At 51.7% G+C, this 23,274-nt stretch overlaps 2 protein-coding genes across 2 annotated transcripts; one reads left to right on the top strand and one right to left on the bottom strand.

Annotated features, from left to right (window-relative positions):
- Positions 1–475: 475 nt before the first annotated feature.
- Positions 476–3,036, bottom strand: LOC146764736 (uncharacterized). The gene has a single exon (XM_085563685.1). The coding sequence runs from the start codon at positions 2,722–2,724 to the stop codon at positions 1,666–1,668; it is 1,059 nt and encodes a 352-aa protein (XP_085419811.1). The 5' UTR covers positions 2,725–3,036; the 3' UTR covers positions 476–1,665.
- Positions 3,037–15,056: 12,020 nt separating this feature from the next.
- LOC146764735 (olfactory receptor 14I1-like) lies at positions 15,057–16,785 on the top strand. Its single transcript, XM_085563693.1, has one exon. The coding sequence runs from the start codon at positions 15,522–15,524 to the stop codon at positions 16,452–16,454; it is 933 nt and encodes a 310-aa protein (XP_085419819.1). The 5' UTR covers positions 15,057–15,521; the 3' UTR covers positions 16,455–16,785.
- The last annotated feature ends 6,489 nt before the right edge of the window (positions 16,786–23,274 follow it).

Genomic DNA, 23,274 nt, shown 5'->3' with positions numbered 1-23,274 from the left:
ACCCATCCCCTCAATCCCGGACCCCTCCCCAATCCCAGCCCCTCCGCAGCCGCTGACCGGACCCTCCCTCAATCCCAGTCCGGATCGGAGCCATTCCCGGACCGGACCCTTCAATCCCTTTTTGGGGCGGCTCCTGCCGCTTCCAGCCCATTTTTGGGGCTTCCAAGCGGCTCCGGGGACCCTCCCCATTTTGGGGTGTTGGGGTGGCCCCAAGGCCGCCCCGAGGGCCGAGGGGGGATGGAAACCCCCAAACCCGGGGGGCTCCTGGGGGTCCCCAGTTCCTCCCGGCCCCGCCCCGAAGCAGATCCTGGCCAATCAGAGCGCGCGGCGTTGATGACGATTCAGTTCCCAGGCAGGAACTCGGCGCTTGTCCCGCCCGGCGATTTTCAGCCAATCAGCGCCCGGGACGGCTCTGAATAATCAGTTGCCAGGCAGAGCCCAGCGCCTCTCACAGCACCGGCCAATCTAAACATACAATCGAACACACCTTAGTGAAACAATTCATACTACAAATATACTAAACACGAAACCAAACACCACTGTAATGTCTCATACAATTTAACCAAACAATTAAAATTTAATAACACCCTTAAGTACTCTAAAAAATTAAAATTATTTATAAAAATATAATCGCAGATGGGTGGTTTTATATGGATATTGGTTTTTGGATTGTTTGGGTTAGACGATTTTTAAAAAAGGATTTTTATAAGAATTTAAACAGCTGAGAAGGAGCCACTCTGGAAATAGAACTGACTGAAAATGAATGGGAAAAACATCATTAACTCTGAAAGTTTTATTTGCTATCAGATACATCCCAGCCACCCAGCCCCACACAATCCCCATCCCACCACTCCAAACTGGAATCCCACTTCTTTCAATCTCCTCCCAACCCCATCTCACCCTGGCAGCTTTGGAATCGAGTGAGCTTTGTGTGGGATTGAGGTTTTTTTGAGGGGGAACAAGCAATTTGAGGTGGGATTGTGCCTTTATAGTTTAAAATCCAGTTATTTTCAGTGGGATTGAGTGGTTTTGTGGTGACAAATTCATCCCTCTTGGCTTTTGAAATGCAAAGAGATGGAGAACACTGCCCAAAATCACCCCAGAACCCACAAATCCTCCAGAAGTTGAGTTCATGGTGTCCAGGGTGAGTGCAGCTGCCGGCGGCAGGAACAAATGAGATGTATCTTGGTTTCACAAAACTCCAAAATCCATTTCTTATCACCGAAAGACAGGGCAAAGGCAGAGCCATGGGATTTGTATAGGGTATCCCAGGGGTGGAGTTTGGGTTTGGGTCAAGGGAGGAATTACTGGCAACACAAGAAGGGTGAGATCAAACTCCTGCCTCTCAGGAACAGGGGCACTCCACACAGAATGCGTCCCTAAATCCTAAATTCCCCCTCAAACTCCTGTGAAATGGTGACAATTAAGATATTTTTGATCAGTTTCTTTAATTTAACCCTGTTTTGGCTGTGTTTGAAGAATAAAGATGAATCAGAGGAAAATTAGGGCCAAACCAAAAGGATAACCAGTCAGGTGTGTTCCCAACATTGATCACAGGGAATGTGGGTCACCAGACCTGTGCCCAATGTGGGTCCTGCAGTGGGGGATGGAGCTGGAGCAGAGCACGAAGCTCTTCCTGCAGGCGGGACACTCTTGGGGCTTCCCTTACTGGTGCCTCTGTTGGTGTCTGGTCAAGTGAGAGCTCTGGGTGAAGCTCTTCCCACACTGGGGACACCCGTAGGGCCTCTCACCAGTGTGGATGCGCCGGTGCCTGACAAGGTTGGAGCTGTGCTTGAATCCCTTCCCACAGTCAGGGCAGAGGAAGGGCCTCTCATCTGTATGAGCTCGATAGTGCAAGAGGAGATAGGAGCGAGTCTGAAACCCCTTCCCACACTTGGAACACTCGTAGGGTCGCTCCCCAGTGTGGATCTTCTGGTGGACAATCAGGGCACCACACTGCCTGAAGCTCTTCCCACACTCCCTACACTCATAGGGCCTTTCCCCAGTGTGGATCCTCTTGTGGCTGCTCAGGTGGGAGATCTGCCTGAAGCTCTTCCCACATTCCCCACACTCGTAGGGCCTCTCCCCAGTGTGAATCCTCTTGTGCTGGATCATGTTGGAATTTGACAAAAAGCTCTTCCCACATTCCTCACACTCATAGGGCTTCTCCCCAGTGTGGATCCTCTGGTGCTGGATCAGGTTGGAGTTTGACCTGAAGCTCTTCCCACACTCTGAGCACTTATGGGGCTTCTCCTCATCATGAAGCTGCTCAGGGACCACCAGCCCTGAGCTCTGGCTGAAGCTCTGTCCACCTTCCTGGACCAGAGTGCATCTTTCCTCCTCAGATCCCCTCGATCTGAGTTTGCAGCCCCTCCTCGTGCAGCTCCCATTGGGTTCCTGCACCATGGAGCCACTCAAAACAGCGTCTTCCACAAGGTTCTGCCATGGGGATTTGTCCTCTCTGCTCTCCACCCTTAGCACCTCATCTGTGGGAGGAAGGACAAGGAGAGGATGGGATTTGCCTCTGTGCCAGAGGGAAGGGCAAGGAGATCCCCCCAGTGTGTCCCCGGCAGGAGGGCACCAGCAGCGGGGCTGTCCTGCAGCTGGGGGCCAGGCTGGGCTGGGAGATGGAGCAGGAGAGAGGGGGAAAGGGGCACTGACTTCCTCCTCACCCGCCTCGGTGTCCCAGGTCTCCTTCCTCTTCCTCGCAGCCTCCTTCTCCATTTCATGAAGGTTTTGGGATGGGAAATCCTGTTTTGGGAGGAAAACAAGGGATGAGCACAGTGAGTTTTGTACTGTTTCAAAGCAAAACAGGGAGAGAGTCTAAGCCAGAAGGACAATTTAATAAGAAAATTAAGATCAAAGCTATGATACAGAAAGACAGGTTTAAACTCACAGAGTCAGGATATAATCTGACACCCTGATAATCAGGGTGGTGGTAGCTGTCTGATGAAATGGTGGCTGCAGTCCGGCTGGAGTGATGAACGTGATTTTGTCAAAGCACTGATCCTGTAGAAGGGTCTGGTCTTCCTCTGCAGGTCCAGTGGTGCTTATGGAGCTCTTGTCCTCTGGGAATGCAGCAGGCAAGGTGATCGTGGTGTTGCAGAGATGAGATTATATCCAGGTAGGAATGCTTGGTTCCTCCCCCTGGGCGGAGCGTCCCACAATGGGATAATGTAATTTTATCAGTCCTGCAGTGACACTCAATGGCCCATTAACAGAAGATGGCCCTGGAGGGCGTTATCAGGGCTGAGCCATGGAAGAGATAAAGAACACTGCCCCACCTGTTGATAACAGTTTATGGAGATGGTGACTGAAAACACTTTTGGTTACATCTGACACTGTAACCTGAAACAGTGAGGCAATCCCTGCTCGGGGTGGGGGGTGAACACCACCCCCCTTACCCAAACTGGCTCAGGTGTAAAACCCTCACCCTGGGAAGGCCACGCACACAGGGGACAATGTCACACTTGCCCTGTCCCAGGGGAGACCTCTGTCCCTGTCACTCCCTTGCTCTCTTCTCTTTTTCTTTCCATCTCTCTCTACCTCACATTTACTGTTCAATAAAATCCACTTTGGATTTGATCTTGTTAGCACCTTAATTGGAACAGAGGCATCTCTCTAACAATTTTATTATCCAGATTGCAACATTATTTTGCACAGTGAGTTCAGGGCAATGTTGTCTGACCCCAAGTGCTTTTGACAACAGCCTGGTTCTATCCTCTGAGGAGTTTGTGGCTCTTTCTGGAGGAACTCTTGGAAACTTGGATGCAGTTTCCTCTGAGTGACTTTTGGGAGAACTTATGAGGAAAATGGCTCTTGTGGGTGGCCAGTGTAAAGAAAAATATTTTATTTTCCTTCTTTGAAAAGTCTGTTAAAATCACTGGAGGAAAGGGACCAAATGATACCAGCAAGACTGACAAGGATCATTCACCTCAAAGTGAGGAACACAAGGCTACTTAAATCCTACAAGAAGCCCAGCTCAAGTAGCTAAATTCCCAAATAACTCCTGAATTCATGGGCTTTGGGGGGAGAAGCATTATTTTCTTGGTCCCTGTCACCTTTGTGATAGCTACACAGACCTCTCCCTTCCTTTAATAATCTGTATTGGGGCAAATTTCCATGTTTGTTTTTTTTTTTTTTTTTTTTTTTGGGACCTGCCAGCATCTGAGCTGGAGCTGTGTTGGAACTGATGAAATTTGGAATTGCCAGAGAATTGCTTCTGTTGTTGGTTTATTAATGTTTGGGATTTATTTGTGTTTCCATCAGAAATGACTTGTGGGAAGAGCAAATCTTCCTCAAGGCATTTTATGGAGGGTTAAATTTGATTTCTGCTGAGTTTGTTTTGTCCAGTGTCCAGGGGATGCTCAAGGGGTCTCTGGTGTTGGTTTGGCCCTAATTTTCTTCTGATTTGTCTTTATCACTTAAAAACACCTGAAAAATGACTAAAAAGAGTATTGACCAGAGATGTCAGAAGTCCCACCATTTAAGAGGTATTTGAGGTGGACTTTACTGTTTGGGAACATATTCTGGAGGATTTGTGGGATCTTGGGGGATATCTGGTAGTATTCTCCATATCTTTGCACTCCAAAACCCAAGGTGGATTGGTCTGTCACCTCAAAGTGACTCAATCCCACCTCAAAATGGCTGGTTCCCACCTCAGTCCCATGCCAAAATTGCTCAATTCCTCAGCCTACAGGATGAGATGGGGTTGGAAGGAGATCGGGAGAAGTGAGATCCAAATTTGAGGTTGTGGGATCAGGATTGTGTGGGGCTGGGTGGGTGTGATTTATTTTGATAATAAGTAAAAGTATCAGAATTATTGATTTCTGTCCCATTCATTTTCTGTCAGTTCTGGTTTGCTTTTCAGAGTGCCGCCTTCTCAGCTGATTTTGTTTGTGTCCTCCTGTCTCAGACTGAAAAGCAAGATGTGTTCTATTTGCCATCTGTATGGCAATTGTCCTGTGTTAAGTGGGCAGTTTTTCCTTATCTCTTCCACAATCAATCCTCCCTCAGGGGAGACATCTGCTGATAATGGGCTATTGAATGTCACTGCATGACTGATAAGAACTGTAACATCCCATTGTGAGATGTTCTGCCCAGAGGGAGGAGCCAAGCATTCCTACCTGCATCTAGTCTTGAGATTCTGGCCCACCAACACAGCTTTTTCTGGGCTGGATTTTCCCATAGGAACAGCTGCTCCTTCCTCTTCAGAAGAAGATTCCCATTCCTACAGGATCACTTCTCCAACAGAACCACATCTGACACTGCAGGAGGACTGCAGCCACAATTCCAATTAGACTGTGGCCAACATCCTGTTCAGCAGGATTTCAGGTTGTATTCTGACTCTGTCAGTGTTGTTTTGGTTCACTGCATTGTTCATATTTTCATTTTCTTCCCTATTAAAAAAAAAATTGTGATTCCTGCTCCCATATTTTTACCTGAGAGCCCCCATTAATTTCAAATTAATACCAATTCTGAAAGAAAGGGTCTACATTTTTACATTTCAGGGGAGGCTCTTTCCATCCTTAGCAGACACCTCTCCTTCCAAACCAAAACACCTCCTTTCTCTCCTGCCTTCCTTTGCCTGCTCTGTTTCTCTCTCATTGCCTCCCTTGACCCAGGGCAGATCTCAGCAAAGTCCCTGCCCTGATTTAATTCCCAATCCATGAGCTATAGCAACCACAGGTGAAAATGTGAAGGCTGGCAGTGAAATGTCACTGTAAGATCTTGCTGCACTTGGCTTTTGGCTCTTTCATAAGAGCTTTGACTTCAAGGGCAGGAACATCCTTTTCCTGGCTGGGAACTGGAATTCCAGCCCCTGGGAGCATGTGCCTTGGATCCCAGAGGGGCATTCCCAAGGCTCCTAGGGTGCTGCTCCTGCCGTGCCTCCCAAGGAGCTGTGCAGGGCAGGTGACAAGGTGCAGCAGCTGTGTTGGTGCTGCAGTGCCACCATGGCCCCTGGTTCCAGGAGTTTCAGTACTGCCAACAGCGGTTCCTGGGTTCCATGGTGCCCTGCTGTGTCCCCATGGATATTTGGTGTCATGAAGTTCTTTAGTGTCACAATGGCCACCTCGCTCCATGAGCTTCCACAGTGTCCAAACGGCCTCCTTGGATGGGCAGTGTCACCATGGACCATTGGCTCCATGCAGCCCCGCTGGGTCACCATGGACTCCTTGGTTCCATGAGGTTCTGGGGGTGTCTCCATGGTCTCCTTGGATCCTCCGTGCCACAATGGACCACTGGATCCATGTGGCCCTGCTGTGTCACCATGGCCCCTTGGTTCCATGGGATCCCAGGGTCACAATTGACTCCTTGCTTCCACGTCATCCCCTCAGTGCCAAAATGGCCCCTTCATTCCATGAGGAACACAAAAGATTTATAAAAACATTGAGCAAATCCCGCTTAAAACACTTGGGAACATCTGTTTGCATTCCAAAGACAAGTTAAAGGTGAGGCTGGCACCAGCAGCTTCCATCTGCAACATGGATCCAGAGAAAGGACAGGGACAGAGAACTGAGCTGGGAGACTCAGAGAATTCTGCTTCCAGAGATCATTTCTGACCACACTGTCCCTTGTAGAAAGGTGACACCACTCCAGGCAGCCTGTACTGAGCAGGTGGCTCCTGAGTGGGGTTTCTTGTTTAGGAAACCTGCTCAGGCTTTTCCATTCTTTTTTTTCCCAACAGGAAAACTTCTCTTGTGTCTGTGTGCAGGGAGAGCCATGAGGATAGCAGGTGGGATATGGTGCAATGGGCTGGGACATGGAGCTGCAGAGCTCAGGGACAAGGTTCTGCTGCAGGGCACAGGGATGTCAGTGCCAGGTGGGCGATGTCAGACATGGTGAGGCTGGGGGTGAGGAGCAGCTTGTCCAAACAGGGTCAGTCCTCAGGGGGCTCATTCTTCTACATGCCCAGACCTCCTAATGAGACACTGAGTATCAAGGTCACCAGGGGAATGCTTCTAATCAGCTCTCTCTGAACTGGAAACTAAGAATACTCACTTGATTAAAGAAAAAAATTCAGGAGGTGCACTTGGAAATCTTCCTCCTTACAAGGACTCCAAACTGACTCCAATCAGCTGCACAAGCCCAGGAGATTTGCAGACAATTGAATGAAGACAAAGCGCCCCTGAAGTATTCTTGCATTTTGATGATCCCCATGATGGATTTGGGGCTGAGTCCAGAACCCTCAGGCACTGAGAGAAGGCTGAAGAAGCTGCTCAAGGAGTCAGGAGCAAAACTCCAAGTCCCTTGGAGCATCACTGGGCCCCACTGAGGGCAGGGACTGCCAAAGGCTACCAGGGACTGGTGAGAGCAGATCCTTGAGGCCAGGATTGCAGGGAGCCCAAGGCTCAGAGCAGGGAACTGCAATGCTGAGCAAGGCCTGGGCTGGCTGGGGGAAGCAGAAAGGCCAAGCCCTGAGCCCAGCCTGGCACAGCAGGGCCTGTCCCTCACGGGTGGCTCGGGGCTGTTTGTGGGGCAGGGGAATGTGAGGGGCAGCAAGGACAAATGTCACAAATCTGTGTGACCCTGCAGATCCTCATGGAACCAAGTGGCCATTGTGGCACTGTGCTGCCTCATGGAATCAAGGAGACCATTGTGAACTCAGAGACCCCAAGGAACCAAGGGTCCATGGTGACCTTGTGCAGCTGCAGTGTCACAGAGGAGCCGTTGTGACACAGCGAGGGCACACGGAGCTGAGGGGCCATTGTGACACATCAGGGCTTTGTGGAACCATGAAGCCATTGTGACATTGCAAGGCCTCATGGAAGCACAGGGCCATTGTGACACTGCAGAAGCAAGGGGAACATTGTGACACTGCAGGGCCTCATGGAACCAAGGAGACCATTGTGACACTGTGGGGTCCCAGGAAACCAAGGGAACATGGAACAGGTCTGGCTGACTGGGCCTCCTGGGGACCACCTGACAGGTCTGGCTGACCTTGGCATGTCGAGGGCTACTTCTCATCTGCCCCTGAAGCACTGGGGTGTTGGCCTGATTTTTTAAGATTTTCTAAAACCTTCTGAGTTTACATTCTTGTAGCAAATTTTCTCACACAACTTTCTGTAAATAACTTATTGCTTTGCATTCCTTCATAGAGGAGGGGAAATTTGATGGACGGTAGTTTTGTCCAGTGTCATTGGAGAGGTGGCACTTTCACCCTCCAATCCACTGTCACCTTTGGAAAACTATAAATGTTGGAGTCAGAAATAAATTACATTTCTTTTACCGTCACAAACGCAAAGGTGCCCATCATGTTTACTCATGTCCCATAGTGACATTGGGGCTCTGGGCTTTCCTTCCTATGGGAGAGAACTATTCTTCTCCTCCAGGGGCCTATAGCCAAAACTGGAATTCCTCCGCCAAATTTCGTTATATTGCAAGGATTGTTTATAGATGAAATATGCCAGGAGAGACAGATCTGGCTGCCTTGGCCACCCAGGGGCCAACTCTCATCTGCCTTTCAAACACTGGGACCATGTGCTTTTCTTTATTATGGGGAAAAAACATCCATCTCAACCAGGTACCCATGGCCAAAATTGGGCATCTGCCTCCAGAATTCCCTATATCCAATGATAGCTCCCAGGAAAATGATGCCAGGAATCACAAATCTGGCTGGCCTTGGCTTCCTGAAGACTGGCACTCATGTGCCTCTGAAAATCTGGGGCTCTGTGCTTTCATTACTAATGAAAAGAATTCTTCTTCCTGTCCAGGTGCCCACGGCCAAAACTGAGATTCCACCTCCAAAATGCCCTATGTCCAAGGATAGCCCCTAGATGAAAGTTGTCAGGAGAGATAGGTCTGGCTGGCTTGGCCTAAGGCTGACCACATCTCATCTTCTTCCAGAACACTTGGATTTTGAGCTTTTCTTTCCTTTAGGAAAAAAAAATCCATCCTGAGCAGGCTTCCATGGCCAAAACTGGGATTCCACCTCCAAAACTCTGTACATCCAACGATTGCTCCCAGTGAAATCTGCAAGGACAGACAGATCTGGCTGCCCTTGGCCTCTTGGGGATGCCTTTCACCTGCTCTCAAAACACTGGGGTCAGTGCTTTCCTTCCAATGAAAAAGACCTGTCCTTCTTCTCAAGGTGTTCATGGTCAAAATTAAGATTCCTTCTCCCAAATTCCATATATCCAAGGATCTGTCCATGACAAAAACTGCCAGGACAAACAAGTCTGGCTGGCTTGGCCTCTCAAGAGCCACCTCTCTTCACTTCTGTCTTTGAAACACTGGGGCTCTATTCTTTCCTTCCTATGGAAAAGAACTGTCCTTATCTACACAGAAATGGCCAAAATTGGGGTTCCACTTCCCAAATTCGCTATATCCAAGGGTTGCTTTCAGACAAAAGCTACCAGGACAGAGAAGTCTGGCTGCCTTAGGCTGCTGGTGGAAGCCTTTCATCTGTCCCTGAAACACCGGTGTTCTGTGCTTTTCTTCCTATGGAAAAGAACCATCCTTCTACTTCGGGTGTCCATGTCTGAAATTGGGATTCCACCTCTAAAATTCCCTATATCCAAGGGTTGCTCCCAGCCAAAATCTGCCACTACCATCAAGCCTGGCTGCCCTTGGCCTCTGGTGGCTGCACCTGCCACACTGGGGCTCGGTCCTTTCCTTCCCATGGAGATCACTGTGACACTGTGAGCACCTCATGGAACCAAGGGGATCATTGTGGCACCACTGGAGCCCATGGAACCAAGGGACCATGGTGACACCGTGGGGCTTCATGGACCCAGAGACCATTATGACTCTGTGGGGCCTGATGGAACCATGGAGACCATTCTGACCCTTCAGGGCCCCGTGTCACCGAGGGGGCATTGTGACACCTCAGGGCCTCCTGGAAGCAAGGGACCCCATTGAAGCGAGGGAACATGGACCAGGTCTGGCTGGCTTGGCCTCCCAGGGGCCACCTGACAGGTCTGGCTGATGTTGGAATGCCAAGGGCTGCTTCTCATCAGCTCCTGGAGCAAAGGGGCTATGTGCTTTCCTTGCTATAGAAAAGAACTGTCTGTGTTCAGATGCCCATTGCCAAAACTGGTATTATCCCTAAACAATTTCCTGTATGCAAGGTTATGTTTTAGGAAAAAACAGCCAGCTCTGGCTGTCCTTGAACTGTGGTGGTCACCTTTCATCTGCCCCTGAAAAAATGGAGCTGTGTTCTTTCATTCCTGTGGAAAAGAAATGGTCTTCTTGTCCATGGTCCATGGCCAAAATTAGAATGTGGCCTCCTAAAGTCCGTATATCCAAGGATTGCTCCCAGACAAAAGTAGCCAGGACAGACAGGATGGGTTAGCCCTGTCCTCTGGTAATTTTCACAGATCATGAGCTTAATATTTTTATTAGAAAACACCTTGGAGAGGGCCCAGGGATCTCCCAATGAGAGGTTTTGGGGGCTTGGGCACATGACCACTACATATGGACAAGTTACAGATGAGAAAGCCTGGCTGGGTCTCTCTCCATTCTGGCCCCACAGAGGTGCCGAGGCCGGCCCAGCCCCGTCTCGGCCGTGGGGCCGGGCGGCTCCTGCCGTGGGGCCGGGCCCCTTCCCAGGGAGCCGCCAGGCGCCATCGGCTGCCGGGCAGGGCAGGGGAGGCCGCGGGGCCGAGGCCGGGCCGTGGCTGCGGGTGCTGACATCTGGCCCTGCCGAGCCCTGCCCCGCCGCCAGCCCGGGCCCGGCCAGGATCCGCCGGGCCCCAGGAGCAGCCCCGGGCCGGGCCGGCTCGGCCAAGGCTCTGCCGCCCTTGGGCTTCGCCCGCAGCCGGCAGGCAGGGCAGGAGAAGCCATCGGCCCCGGCCGTGCTGCTGCTGGGCTCTGGCCTGGCTGCTGAGATCCTGGCCCTGCCCCAGCGCGGCCCAGCCTGACACAGCCCCAGCGCAGCCGCTGCAGAAACCTCCATGGCAAAACAGCTCCGGCCGCAAGCACCGAGCCCAGCCGGGCTCACGGAACCATCTGCAGCCCCGGGAGATATTGACTCTGACAGTGCTGCCATCCTCCCTCCCGTGAGAGAAAAGGACACAGTGCAGGCACACAGAGGAGCAGCATGGACACACCAAGGGCAGGGAAGAGGAAGTTGAGTCCCAGATGGGAGGGATGAGGAGATGCCTGTATCTTGGGGCTGGAATCCTCTGCTAAAGCTATGGAGAAGGATGTCATTGATACATCAGACTCTCTTTTTCCCCATAATGCATTGAAAAATATGGGGAGATGACTTGTTTCAGCAAAGGCCTCCATGCTCAAGTGAGCAAATGTTGCAGTAGCTGTGATCCCATGAGAAGTTTGAACAGAGGAGAGCAGAGTGGTTACACACTGTACCCTCAGGGAGAGGAAAAGAAGACCTCTGTTCCCAGAGATGAAGATGATTTCAGAAATAGATGAAGAGAACCTTTGCTTTTAAACAGCTCATCTGTAAATTAATATCCCATAAATTGACATGGACCATAAACACAGCCATGGGAAAAGCTGTTAAAAAATGGGAGGGACTTCACAATTGCACATTTTTCGAGGCAGCTGCAATCCATGGAAATGAAAAGCCATGAGATAATTGTTTTCTTGTGGATAAGTCTCCATAACATTAACACGAGGAACTTCTCTCCCTATTTGAACTGACCTGAAGTTTTAGGTTTGTTCTCTTTATATTGTAAGGTTTTATGGAGAGAGGAAGAGTTCTGAAAGTTTGTTCTGATCCTTATTACTCTTTCTTTTTGGTTACTGTTAATATACGTCTCTTTAAAAGTTTAAACTTTTCTTTTAAAGTTCTGAGCCTACTTTGCCTTTCTCCTAATCCTATCTCACAGCAGGAAAGGAGTAAGTATATTGTAGTGTGTGCACTGGTGATTAGCCAACACTGAACACACCAAAATAGTTGATGCATTGGCTGAGAAATCTCAAAATGGCAAACCAAAACCACTACAGAAACTTCCTCTTGAACTGCATTAGAGCAGAGGGAAATCAAGGCAGAGCCATGGTTTGTCAGGACTTGCTTGATACTAATGAGTCCCGTGGTGCATTTGGAGCTGAGCCCTGGAACCTCAGGGCCTGAGAGGAGATTCCACAAACTTTTCTTGCAGTCAAAGTCAGAAGAAGACACCAAAGTTTCTCAAGGCAATAATGAGTCCTACTGAGGTGCATGCCCAACACAGGCTCCTCATGGACTCCTTGGAGAAGAGAACTGGGGACCAGGATGGCACAAAAACCTCTCAGAGACTGAAAACGGCACAAAGAACTCTCAATGTGAAAAAGAAAACCCAAAGTACCAGAAAAAAGTTTAGTATCTCAGAGTATTCATGAGCCACAGCGTGTGTCTGCACAAAGCTCTCAGGGGACTTGTTAAAGCAGATAATTGGAGACACAATAGCACAAACCTCTCACAGAGTCTGTATCAAAAGGGAAACACCAAGTACCTTAAAAGAACTGAAGTACCTTGAAGCATTAATGGGCCCCACTGAGTGTTGTTCCTGACAAAGCCTCTCCAGGGACTAATTACAGCAGAATATTGGAGGCCAGGATTGCAGAAAGCTCTCAGAGACTGCAAGACAAAAGCAAAACCCTGAGTCCTTTGAAAAACCTGCAGTTCCTGGGAGCATGAAGGAGCCATTGCTGTCCAAGGCTCCCCAGGGACTCCTTCCAGCAGATCCATGAGGCCACTGGGATGTGGGCTAGGTGGGGATGCTGAGGGCAGGACCAGGGGCTGACAGTGCCCAGCCTGGCTGGGGCTGTGCCAGGAGGCCCCAGGGCCTCAGGACAAGGTGTCTCCTCACAGCCCTTGGTGGCACAGACCCTGCTGTGCCCCAGGACACCAAGACTTGGCTTCTCTTTGTCCCCACCTGGCATCAGTGCCTCCAGTTCTCTGCTCTGCCTGGGGCCTGGGGACACTTTCTCAGTCGTGTCCCTCAGTGGGACCCATTAAAAGTCCAAGAAACTTTGGAGTTGGATTGTGACTTGGAGTTCTGGAGAGGTTTCTGCGGCTCCCTCTCAGGGCCTGATGTTCAGGGCCTGAGCACAAAGCCCCAGAGGGTCATTAAAGTCCTTGTGCTGTGTCTGTGCTGCTGAGCTGGGCCAGGCTCCTGGCACAGAGGGTGATCCTGGTAACCAAGCAGAGCTTCAAAAGCACATTTCTCTTGCTGAGCAGCTCTTCTCCCAGCCCAGCAGGGCTGGGGCACTGCCTGCAGCCAGCCCGGGCACAGCACAGAGGCACAGAGAGCTTCAATCAGTCAGGGCTGGGAAGGGGCTGAGAAGTGCCTGGGGCAGAATCACTGCCAGCCCTTGGCACAGGAACCTCTGGCTGCAGGACAATGCAGCTGCAGCTCCTGCAGAGATCTCCTAAAGCTGGAACATGCCAATGCCCACAGAGCCTGTGAGTGCATTCTCTGCTCATCTCCTGTGCAGAGCAGCCAGGGGTGCCCAGGGCTGTCCTGCAGAGCAGGGTCCTGCAGCCCAGGGCGCTGAGCTGGGCCAGGGACTCTGCTGCCTGCCAGGGACAGCTCTCAGCCGGCCCTGGAGCTGCTCCCAGCGCTGGCCAGGAGCTGTGGGGGGAAGGAGCCACCCTGAGCAGGGCAGGTGCTGCTGCTGAGAGGGGCTGGCTGGGGCAGGGCTGCTCCCAGCTCCAGACCAGCCTGGGCACAGCTCCGGAGGACACTTCCCAAAGAAGGTAAGCCTGGGATTGCTGTAAAGATCAGGAGCTTTCCTGAGAGTGTTTTCAATTTTCTGCTTGGAGCAGGGTGGGAAAGTTGGGATGATGACAAAAACATTTTTGCTTTTCATATATTTTTCATATATTCATAGTTCTGTAAATTACTGTTATTTAGTTATAAATTTATAATCCTTACCTAACTCTATTAAACTCTTAATTAACTCTATTTAACTACTATTATATACTTAATGTAATTATATTGCTTAATTAACTCTAGTACCTTTCCTTATCTTGTCTTAGATTTTAGAACTATAACATGTCTAAATAAATTTTTTAAGTGCTATATCGTCTTTTTATCAGGGAAAGAACCCACAAGAAGAGTATTTTGGCTTTTGAATGTGAGCAGTGATAACAAAAACTGGGACAAAGAAGGCTCTGGACTTACTCCAGTGGGTTAGCCAGGAGTGTGTAACTGTGTACTGAATCTCCCATTGGATGTTCCTGTTAAATATCCTAATTAATCAACCTTAATAAATTATTGAAATCAGGGACTTATTTTCCCTTATCCCCACAGGGACACCTGGAAGCTTCCAGTGAACTTCTGGTTTTAACTTTACTGTTCTAACACTGTTGCAAGGGATTTTTTTCTCTTTTTATTATAGACAACAGGGGGATGAGTGAAGCAGAACAGGAATTGTAATCCCAGAATCACAGAACATTCTGAGTTGAAAGGGACACACAGGATCATCAAAGGAATGTTTGAACATTTACAGAGACTCCAGAACTGTGACTTTGGTGGTCAGTGTCTCTTCTGGGAGCCTCCCAAAGGGCCTTCAGCCACTCCTCAGCCCTGGGCAGCAGCAGCATCACCTCTGCAGGGCCCAGCAGGGCTCTCCTGAGCTGTCCTTGCCCAGCTGCACACAGAGCCTGCCCCAGCCAGGGCCCTGCACACAGGCAGGTTTCTGTAGGGCCGGGCCGAGGGCACACAGGCTGGGATGGGCTCTGTGAGCGCTGGCAGGGACAAGGCACCTCTCAGGAGGGGATGTCCAGGCCCAGGGAGATGCTCAGGGAAGCAGAGGGGGCTGAGCAGAGCAGTGCTGGGGCAGGAGGGCTCTGTTGGTGTGTGGGAGGTGCCGGCCACAGCTGGGCACGGGAACACTGTCCTGAGTGCCTGGCTGTCTCTGCCCTGCCCTCTCAGGCACAGCACCACAACATCTTCTTTTGTTTATGAACTCCCCTGGTATTGTCACTGTTATCTGGGGCTCTCAGGGAAGCTCTGGCATTTGCAGCAGCTGAGTCAGGCACTTCCCTTGGCATTCCTGCCAGGCAGGATTGTCCATGGGAATGGGGTGTCCAAGCATCCCTGGGACCTGTGGGGCTGTGGGCAAAGCAGTCCATGAGAAAGGGGAATGAGCTGAGCCCCTCTCTGAGATCCCCTCATGGGCACAGCTGGGGATCTCCTTGCTGTGCTCTCCCCAGCTCTGAGTTGCCCTCCTGGGTGCAGATCTGTGCCAGAGCCTCGGGGAGTTCTCTGAATGTCCCACAGGGAAGTGCAGAGATGCCACAGCTGAGGAAATGCTCCTGGGTTGGCCAGGGGAGCCGTGAGTGTCCTTGGCACAAGGGGTGCTTAGATCTTGCCCAGAGACTTTTGGAGAGGGTGAGACACTAAGGGATCCCTCTGCTCTGGGCAGGGTCTGGTTTATCCCAGGGTGATCTGGGAGTGTGATTGTGCTCCGATCGCAGCCAAAGGTTTTCTCAGAGCAGGAAGTAGGATGGGTGAGTCTCAGTAGGACAGTCTACAAAGAATGGCCCAGGTTTGGCTGCAAGCAGCCTCTACTGACTTGTCCCTGTCCTTTCCCCATGAACAGGTGCCCATGTGCAGCCACAGCAAATGTCCAACAGCAGCTCCATCAGCCACTTCCTCCTGCTGGCACTGGCAGACACGCGGCAGCTGCAGCTCCTGCACTTCTGCCTCTTCCTGGGCATCTCCCTGGCTGCCCTCCTGGGCAACGGCCTCATCATCAGCGCCGTAGCCTGCGGCCACCACCTGCACACGCCCATGTTCTTCTTCCTGCTCAACCTGGCCCTCAGCGACCTGGGCTCCATCTGCACCACTGTCCCCAAAGCCATGCACAATTCCCTCTGGGACACCAGGAACATCTCCTACACAGGATGTGCTGCTCAGCTCTTTTTCTTTCTCTTTTTCATCTCAGCAGAGCTTGCCCTCCTGACCATCATGTGCTATGACTGCTACGTGTCCATCTGCAAACCCCTGCACTACGGGACCCTCCTGGGCAGCAGAGCTTGTGCCCACATGGCAGCAGCTGCCTGGGCCAGTGCCTTTCTCTATTCACTGCTGCACACAACCAATACATTTTCCCTTCCCCTGTGCCATGGCAATGCCCTGGGCCAGTTCTTCTGTGAAATCCCCCAAATTCTCAAGCTCTCCTGCTCCAAATCCTACCTCAGGGAAATTAGGCTCATTGCAGTTAGTGTGAGTTTAGGACTCGGATGTTTTTTGTACATTGTTTTCTCCTATGTGCAGATCTTCAGGGCTGTGCTGAGGATCCCCTCTGAGCAGGGACGGCACAAAGCTTTTTCCACCTGCCTCCCTCACCTGGCTGTGGTCTCTCTGTTCCTCAGCACTGCAGTGTTTGCAAATCTCAAGCCCCTGTCTATGTCATCCCCTTTCCTGGATCTGGCCCTGTCAGTTCTGTACTCACTAGTGCCTCCAGCCCTGAACCCCCTCATCTACAGCCTGAGGAACCAGGAGCTCAAGGCTGCAGTTTGGAGACTGATGACTAGATGGTTTCAGGAACATTAAACTGCTGGCCAATTTCTGCAATTCACTTGTAATAAAAGTCATCTTTGACACTTGTTGTTTATTTCTGATCAGTGGTTCTTTGCTTTAGTTTTTTCAGATTTTCCACAATGACATGTCATTGTTTGTGCCATTTCTCATTTTGTTTGTCTCCATCTTCCCTGTGCCCAAAAACTGTCAATAGGGGGCTGTGCTCTCGATGGCCTTAAAGTATCTAAAGGATCTCCCAGCACAGTTTTCTGCAGAGATGCCCTTTTGTTGCCCTCTCTGGAGCTGCAGCAGCAATGTCTGTGTGCAGAGCTGGGGCAGATCAGTGCTGGCACAGCAGCTGTGCCCAAGGAGCAGCAGCACTTGGTGCTGCCAGTGCTGCTCCCGTGGCCCTGCCCCGCTGCCCTGGTGGCCCTGGTGTTGCTGCAGGGCCTGAGTGCTCTCGGGGCCGGGCACAGTCCTGGGGGTGGCAGTGCCGGGGCTGCAGCAGGGACAGGCCATGGGCACTGCTGGGGCAGCGCTGACGCCTCAGGGCAGGGCCTGGGGGCTCCAGGCTCCTTGCCCAGGCTCTCTCAAGAACACGGCCAGGCCAATGCTCAGCACAGAAAACCCCCGTGAGCAGCCCCAGGCTGGCCGTGGGCAGGCTGGGGGCAAACAGCATGGCTAGTGCTCTGCAGGGGCCCTGGGGGAGACGGGAAGGAGCAGCAGAGCAGGGGCTGATCCATCCCCACTGTGCTGCACAGCCCAGGGCAGCGTCCCAGAGTGTCCTCATGGTGCTGCCAACAGCATCCCCCCTCTGCAGCCCTGGCCTCTCCCTCAGCTCACAGAGGTGCCGCATCCTTGCAGGCACAGACACGGCAGCACTGGCTCAGCAGCCCCTGTCTGCATTGCACACAGCAGGCGAGAGCACCCCCATGCTGTTGGTGCTGTGGGGACATGAACCTGAGGCAGCACAAATGCCATCAGCCCCTGGGGCCAGGAAGGGCTGGGGGACACTAGGGAATCCACTCAGCTTTGTCCTGGCCTCTGCAGTCAGCCAGAAACTTTGTTCCCATCAGCTGGGAGTTTCCTGTCCCACTGCAGACGCTGCTGCTCAGAGCCAGGGCTGCCTGGCAGCCACCCCCAAACTGCCCTGAGCATTTCCTTGGCTTCACCTTTGCTTTCTTTACTCTTCCTGATACAAATTTTTTCCTCCTGTCCACCCCTGTTCCCTCCCCTGCACACAGCCCATCCCTGTTTGCCCTTTCCTCTCTGGCCCCACTCCCCATTGCAGTTCCTGACTTGGCACCATGGGAACATCCCTTGGGGAGTAGGATCATCCCACAAGTGCTGCAGGAATTGTCTGCAGGCTCCTGCAGTGCCTGGTGCTGCTCCCTTGCCAGAGGCACCCCAGGCCAGGGGGGCACATCTGGGCTGCTGTGTCTGGCTGTGGGGCTCCCTGTTCTGGGCAGTGAGGAGGAGCTGCAGAGGCTCTGCAGGACTGACAGGATGGGCTTTGGGGCTGTGAGGAGAAGCTGAGGAACCTGGGCTGCTGGAGCTTCTGAAGAGGAGGCCCAGGGCTCCTCCTGCAACTGCTCCAAGAGTGGTTTCAGAGAATCCCAGAATCAGCAAGGTTGGAAAAGACCTTGGAGATCATCAAGCCCAACCTGTGCTCTGACACCACCTTGACTCCCATGGGCCTCCTTTTCTCCAGATCAACAACCCCAGCTCCCTCAGCCACTCCTCACAGGACTTGCGTTCCAGACCCCCCATCAGCCTTGTTGCCCTTGTCTGGACACACTCGAGCCCCTCCACGTCCTTCCTAAATTGGGGGTCCAGAACTGGACACAGCACTCGAGGTGCTGCCCAACCAGTGCCCAGCACAGGGGAAGAATCACTGCCCTGCTCCTGCTGGCCACACCATTCCTGATCCAGGCCAGGAGCCATTGGCCTTCTTGGCCACCTGGGCACACTGCTGGCTCATGTCCAGCCTGCTGTCCATCAGTCCCTGCAGGTCCCTTTCTGCCTGGCTGCTGTCCAGCCCCTCTGTCCCCTGCCTGTAGTGCTGCAGGGGTTGTTGTGACCAAAGTGCAGGACCCGGCACTTGGACTTGTTAAACCTCACCTTGTTGGGTTTGGGCCCTGGATCCAGCCTGTCCAGGGCCCTGTGCAGAGCCCTCCTACCCTCCAGCAGACCAACACTCCCAGACAACTTGGTGTCACCAGGGTTCCATGAGGCCCCAGAGTGTCCCAATGGTCTCCATGATTCCATGAGGCCTCCCAGTGTCACAATGTCCCTTTGGTTCCATGGGATCCCTTGGTGTCACAAAGTCCCTTGGATCCTTGGGCCCTGCAGTGTCTCAATGTCACCGTGGTCCCCAAGGCCCTGCAGTGTCACAGTGGATCCTTGGTTCCATGAGGTCTGGCAGGGCAGCAATGCTCTCCTTGCTCCCACAGTGTCACAATGGCCTCTTGGTCCCAAGGGCCACCACAGTGTCAAACATGTTTCCTGCATTCCGTGAGTTCCTGAGGGGCAGCACTGGCCCCTCGGTTCCATAGGGCTCTGCAGGGTCACAGTGGCCCCATCATGACATGAGGTCCTGCTCTGTCACAAAGCTCTGCATGGTTCCACAAGGCCCTGCAGGGGCACAGTGGCCTCTTGGTTCCATGAAGCCTCAGAGTGCCACAATGAATTCCTTGGTGCTGCAGTGTCCTGGAATCTGACACTTCCTAAATTGGGGACCCCAGAACTGGACACAGCACTCGAGGTGCTGCCCAACCAGTGCCCAGCACAGGTGAAATGCAGATGAAAAATAAAAACCCCACAATTCCAATAAAGATTTGTAGGGAATGGTATGTTTATTTGCAGCGCTGGACACATGTAGGGACTCATTGCCCTTCAATGGACATTCGCCCCCCTGAGAAGTCCCTAACCTTTTTTATTACCCTTAATTTATTTCCATAGGCATAGAATTTCATAATAGGTTCATGCATATTCATTCTGATGATTTCATGTTACACTTAGAGCTAGTTACACTTGTTTTCGTCAGAAAGTACAGAAAGAACTCCTGGGTCACTCTGCGTGGTCTGTTTAAAGGCCCAAGGTGTCTTTCTTATCTCTTTTTAGTGTGGAAATTTGCATTCTTTCTCTTTAGCTGGGCCAACTTTGCTAGTGTTGCAGTTACCAGACTAAACAGCATATTTCACTTATGTTAACAAGCTCAAAGCAGCACATTTCACCTAAATCCAAATGGATTTCTACCCTGTTAAATTTTCACTCTGTCTCGCAGGGGAAGAATCACTGCCCTGGTCCTGCTGGCCACAACATTCCTGATCCATAGGAGTGCCAGGGGTTGGATGAGGGAAATGGTGGGGCGGGGGGGTAGGGACAAAGTGCTATTGATTGTCAGCCATGAAGGATCATGATTTTCATATGTATTCAGATTGCATAACAAGGTGCTGGGGGTCAATATCAATTGGATATTGCTGATATCAAGATATAAATAAGAAAAGTTAAAAGGACAAAACAATTTTCTCTGCATTGTTTTCAATAAAGTCTATACACTTTGAAGACACTTCTGAAATCTGGTCCTGTGCTGACTGGGCCAAGGGCCACAGCATGAGCGATCTCCTGCTTGATCTGGGTGAAAGCTTGTTTGCTGCTCAGGGCCCCAGTGGAAATTGGTTTTTTTGGGGGCGACCAGGTAGGGAGGGCCCAAAATCTGGCCATACTCGAGAATGTGCATTCTCCGAAAACCTATGGCACCTAGGAAAGCTTGCATTTCCTTCTTGGTGGTGGGTAGAGACATCACGGTGATCTTATTGATGACCTCAGTTGGAATCTGACTCTGTCCATCTTGCCACTTTACCCCAGGAACTGGATCTCTCAGGCAGGACCCTTGACTTTGCTCTTCTTGATGGCGAAGCTTCCAGCAGAATCTGGACGATCCTCTCTCCTTTCTCAAACACTTCCATTGCCATGTTCCCCCACACAATGATGCCATCGATGTCCTGCAGGTTCTGGAGCCTCACCCTTTTCCAGTGCAGCAGGGATCAGTCCATGGCAGATGGTGGGGCTGTGCTTCCACCCCTGGGGCAGTCATTTCCAGGAGTATTGCACGCCGCTCCAGGTGAAAGCAAACTGAGGCCTGCATTCTGCTGCCAGAGGAATGGAGAAAAACATGTTAGCAATGTCATCAGTGGCGTATCACTTTGCTGCCTTGGACTCCAGCTCGTGCTGGAGTTCCAGCATGTCCAGCACAGCAGCGCTCAGCGGTGGAGTCACTTCATTCAAGCCACAATAGTCCACAGTCAATCTCCATTCTCCATCAGACATGTGCACAGGCCAGATGGGGCTGTGGAAGGGTGAGTGGGCCTTACTGACCACCCCTTGGTTCTCCAGCTAACGGATCATTCTGTGGATGGGGATCACGGCATCCAGATTCGTTCGATACCGCTGGCCCTGAACTGTCGAGGTGGCAATTGGCACTCGTTGCTCTTCCACCCTCAGGAGTCCTACTGCAGATGGGTTCTCTGATAGTCCAGGCAAGGTGTTCAATTGCTTAATGTCCTCTGCCTCTGCAGCAGCTATGCCAAAAGCCCACCTGAGTCCCTTTGGGTCTCTGTAACAGCCGTTCTGGAGGAAGTCTATGCCCAGAACACACGGGGCCTCTGGGCCGGTCACAATGCATGTTTCTGCTGCTCCTTCCCAGCCAGGCTCACCTCGGCTCCCAACAGGGTCAATTGCTGCGATCCCCCCGTCACCCCGGCAATGGAAACAGGTTCTGCCCTACATGTCCCGATGGCATTTGGGTACACTGTGCACCAGTATCAGCTAAGGTGTCTTGGTTCGACAAGACAGGAGTCTGTGAAAGAGGGCTAAAGCCTCCTGTGCAATGGAGAACGGCAAACCCCCCTCCCTCTGAATTACCAGGATCTTTAAATTAAAAGGCTCTCAGGCAAAGATATGGGAATGGGAGTAACAATTCTTTACTAGGAGAAAACTAGACAACAATTTAAAAAGGCAAATGCAATCGGTACAAACAAAACCAGTGAAAAAAGTCCAGAACCTGAGGATTCGGGGTGCCAGTAGCAGTCCTGCTGGGACGATTGCTCCCCTTGCAGTGGTGATCTTTAGAAGGGTATAGTTTTCCTCTGAAGATCTGGTGGCAGTGGGGCTGGTCTTCCTCTGCACCGGGGTTGCCTCCGAGCTCCGCCGCCGTCGCCTCAGCGCGCTCCGTCTGCTTCGCTGCGAGTGCCGCCGAAGAGAGCTGCTTCTCTGGGAATCCCGCGAAGAGAGAGAGCGAGCTGCCTCTCTCCCCAAAAAGCTACCCCTTTATACAATAATAGAGTGCTTGGCTTCCCCCTCTGGGTGGGACCCCTCACAATAGGATGGTGTTACATTTATCAGCCCGGCAGTGAGTCAGTCAATAGTGTATAAACAAACCATTGCCTCTACGGGGCAAACCATTGTCTTTGAGAGAGAAAACAAAACCTGTCCAACAGGTTTGCCTTCAACAGATGGCAAATAGAATACAAGCTTATTTTACAACCCAGGACATAAGGCTTCATATTTCTGTGGCACTGATGTGCCAGGCCATCGGATCCACACTGAACAAAAGATCCGGTTTTCCCATGCCTCTCCCTGGCTTGAGGCAGGGCCCCTCTACCCTGGTTATTATTTCTTTCCAAGGCATACATGGCAGAGGTACTTTCAAGGGGATCTGACAAATCACACCCGGCAGCTTGGTCATGGGAGGTTGAGGCTACCTTCACTTCACTGGAATTCCCTCGGTCAGTGCTTCCCTCCTTGAGCTGACACACCCATGCTGCCAGGACAGAAATGGGTTTCCCATCCCACCTTCCCATGTCTTCCCCATGGTCACACAGAAAGAACCCCAGGCCAGCCTGTGGGGCGTACCCTCTCTCTCTGGCTGGGGAACGTTGGGCTCTGACTTTGGGGCCTGTGACTCGCACTGGGGCAATGTGGGAACTGTTCCTCCTCACCTCCTCCCTCATCTCCCTCATCTCCTCTTTGAGTTCCTTGCCCACAGCAGAGCCATGAGCCTGCACTGGGCCATGGATCATACTCTCACAATTTCTCAGCTGTTGGCAGCAGAGCCCACTGTCTCTTGGCTGTTATCGGCATTAATCGTGGCAATGAAGGTGGTGTACTGAGATGGCCCCAGCCTTGCCAGACTCCACAGCATTTGCCCTGTGCACCTGACCTTGTCGGGGTCAGTATCATGCTGTCCATCCCTCCCAAAGAGTACCTCCAATGCTGCCACTTCCCTCAGCTGTTGGATCCCTTCCTCAAGGGTTTTCCAGCACATTCTGTGCTGGTGCTTCTGCATTCTCTCCCTGTGGACAAACCTCTCTCTGACACTTATTAAAAGCCGCTCCCAGAGGGAAAGCGACCCTGGCTCCCTTACAAAAATCTGATTCATACCTGAGCCTTGGGTCAAGGGTCCCAAATTCCTTGCCTCACCACCATCCAGCTGGGCACCTGTACCCATGAGGTCTCAGACTTGAAGCAGTCAGGTTGTATAAGCCTCACGTCTCTGTCATACAATGTCCTTGTGCAGGTTACAGAGACTTTTGTACGTCAGGGACTCGGTGATGATCGCAACCTCTGGCTCCCCTGTGAGTTGTGAGGGCCTTCCCTTATCTGGGTGCTCTGATTCCATCTTAGACCTCCTTGTTTCTACAGGGGCGACTGCTGCTGGCTGTGGCTGCCTTTGTGGCTCAGCTGGAACCTGGACAGTTGTAACATCTGTGGGTTCCACTGCTGCCCCATCAGACTCTCCTTTTTCGAGGCAGGGGGAGGGCTTCTCACCAGCTGGGGAAATGCACTCCTT

This window comes from Lonchura striata, chromosome 31 (assembly GCF_050655825.1).
Source record: "Lonchura striata isolate lonStrDom1 chromosome 31, ASM5065582v1, whole genome shotgun sequence".
Taxonomy (NCBI): Eukaryota; Metazoa; Chordata; class Aves; order Passeriformes; family Estrildidae; genus Lonchura; species Lonchura striata.
This window is presented reverse-complemented; position numbering and strand designations above follow the sequence as displayed.

Excerpts from the sequence above, each read along its gene's own strand:
- LOC146764736 (XM_085563685.1), bottom strand. The coding sequence starts at position 2,724 with ATGGAGAAGGAGGCTGCGAGGAAGAGGAAGGAGACCTGGGACACCGAG.
- LOC146764735 (XM_085563693.1), top strand. The coding sequence starts at position 15,522 with ATGTCCAACAGCAGCTCCATCAGCCACTTCCTCCTGCTGGCACTGGCA.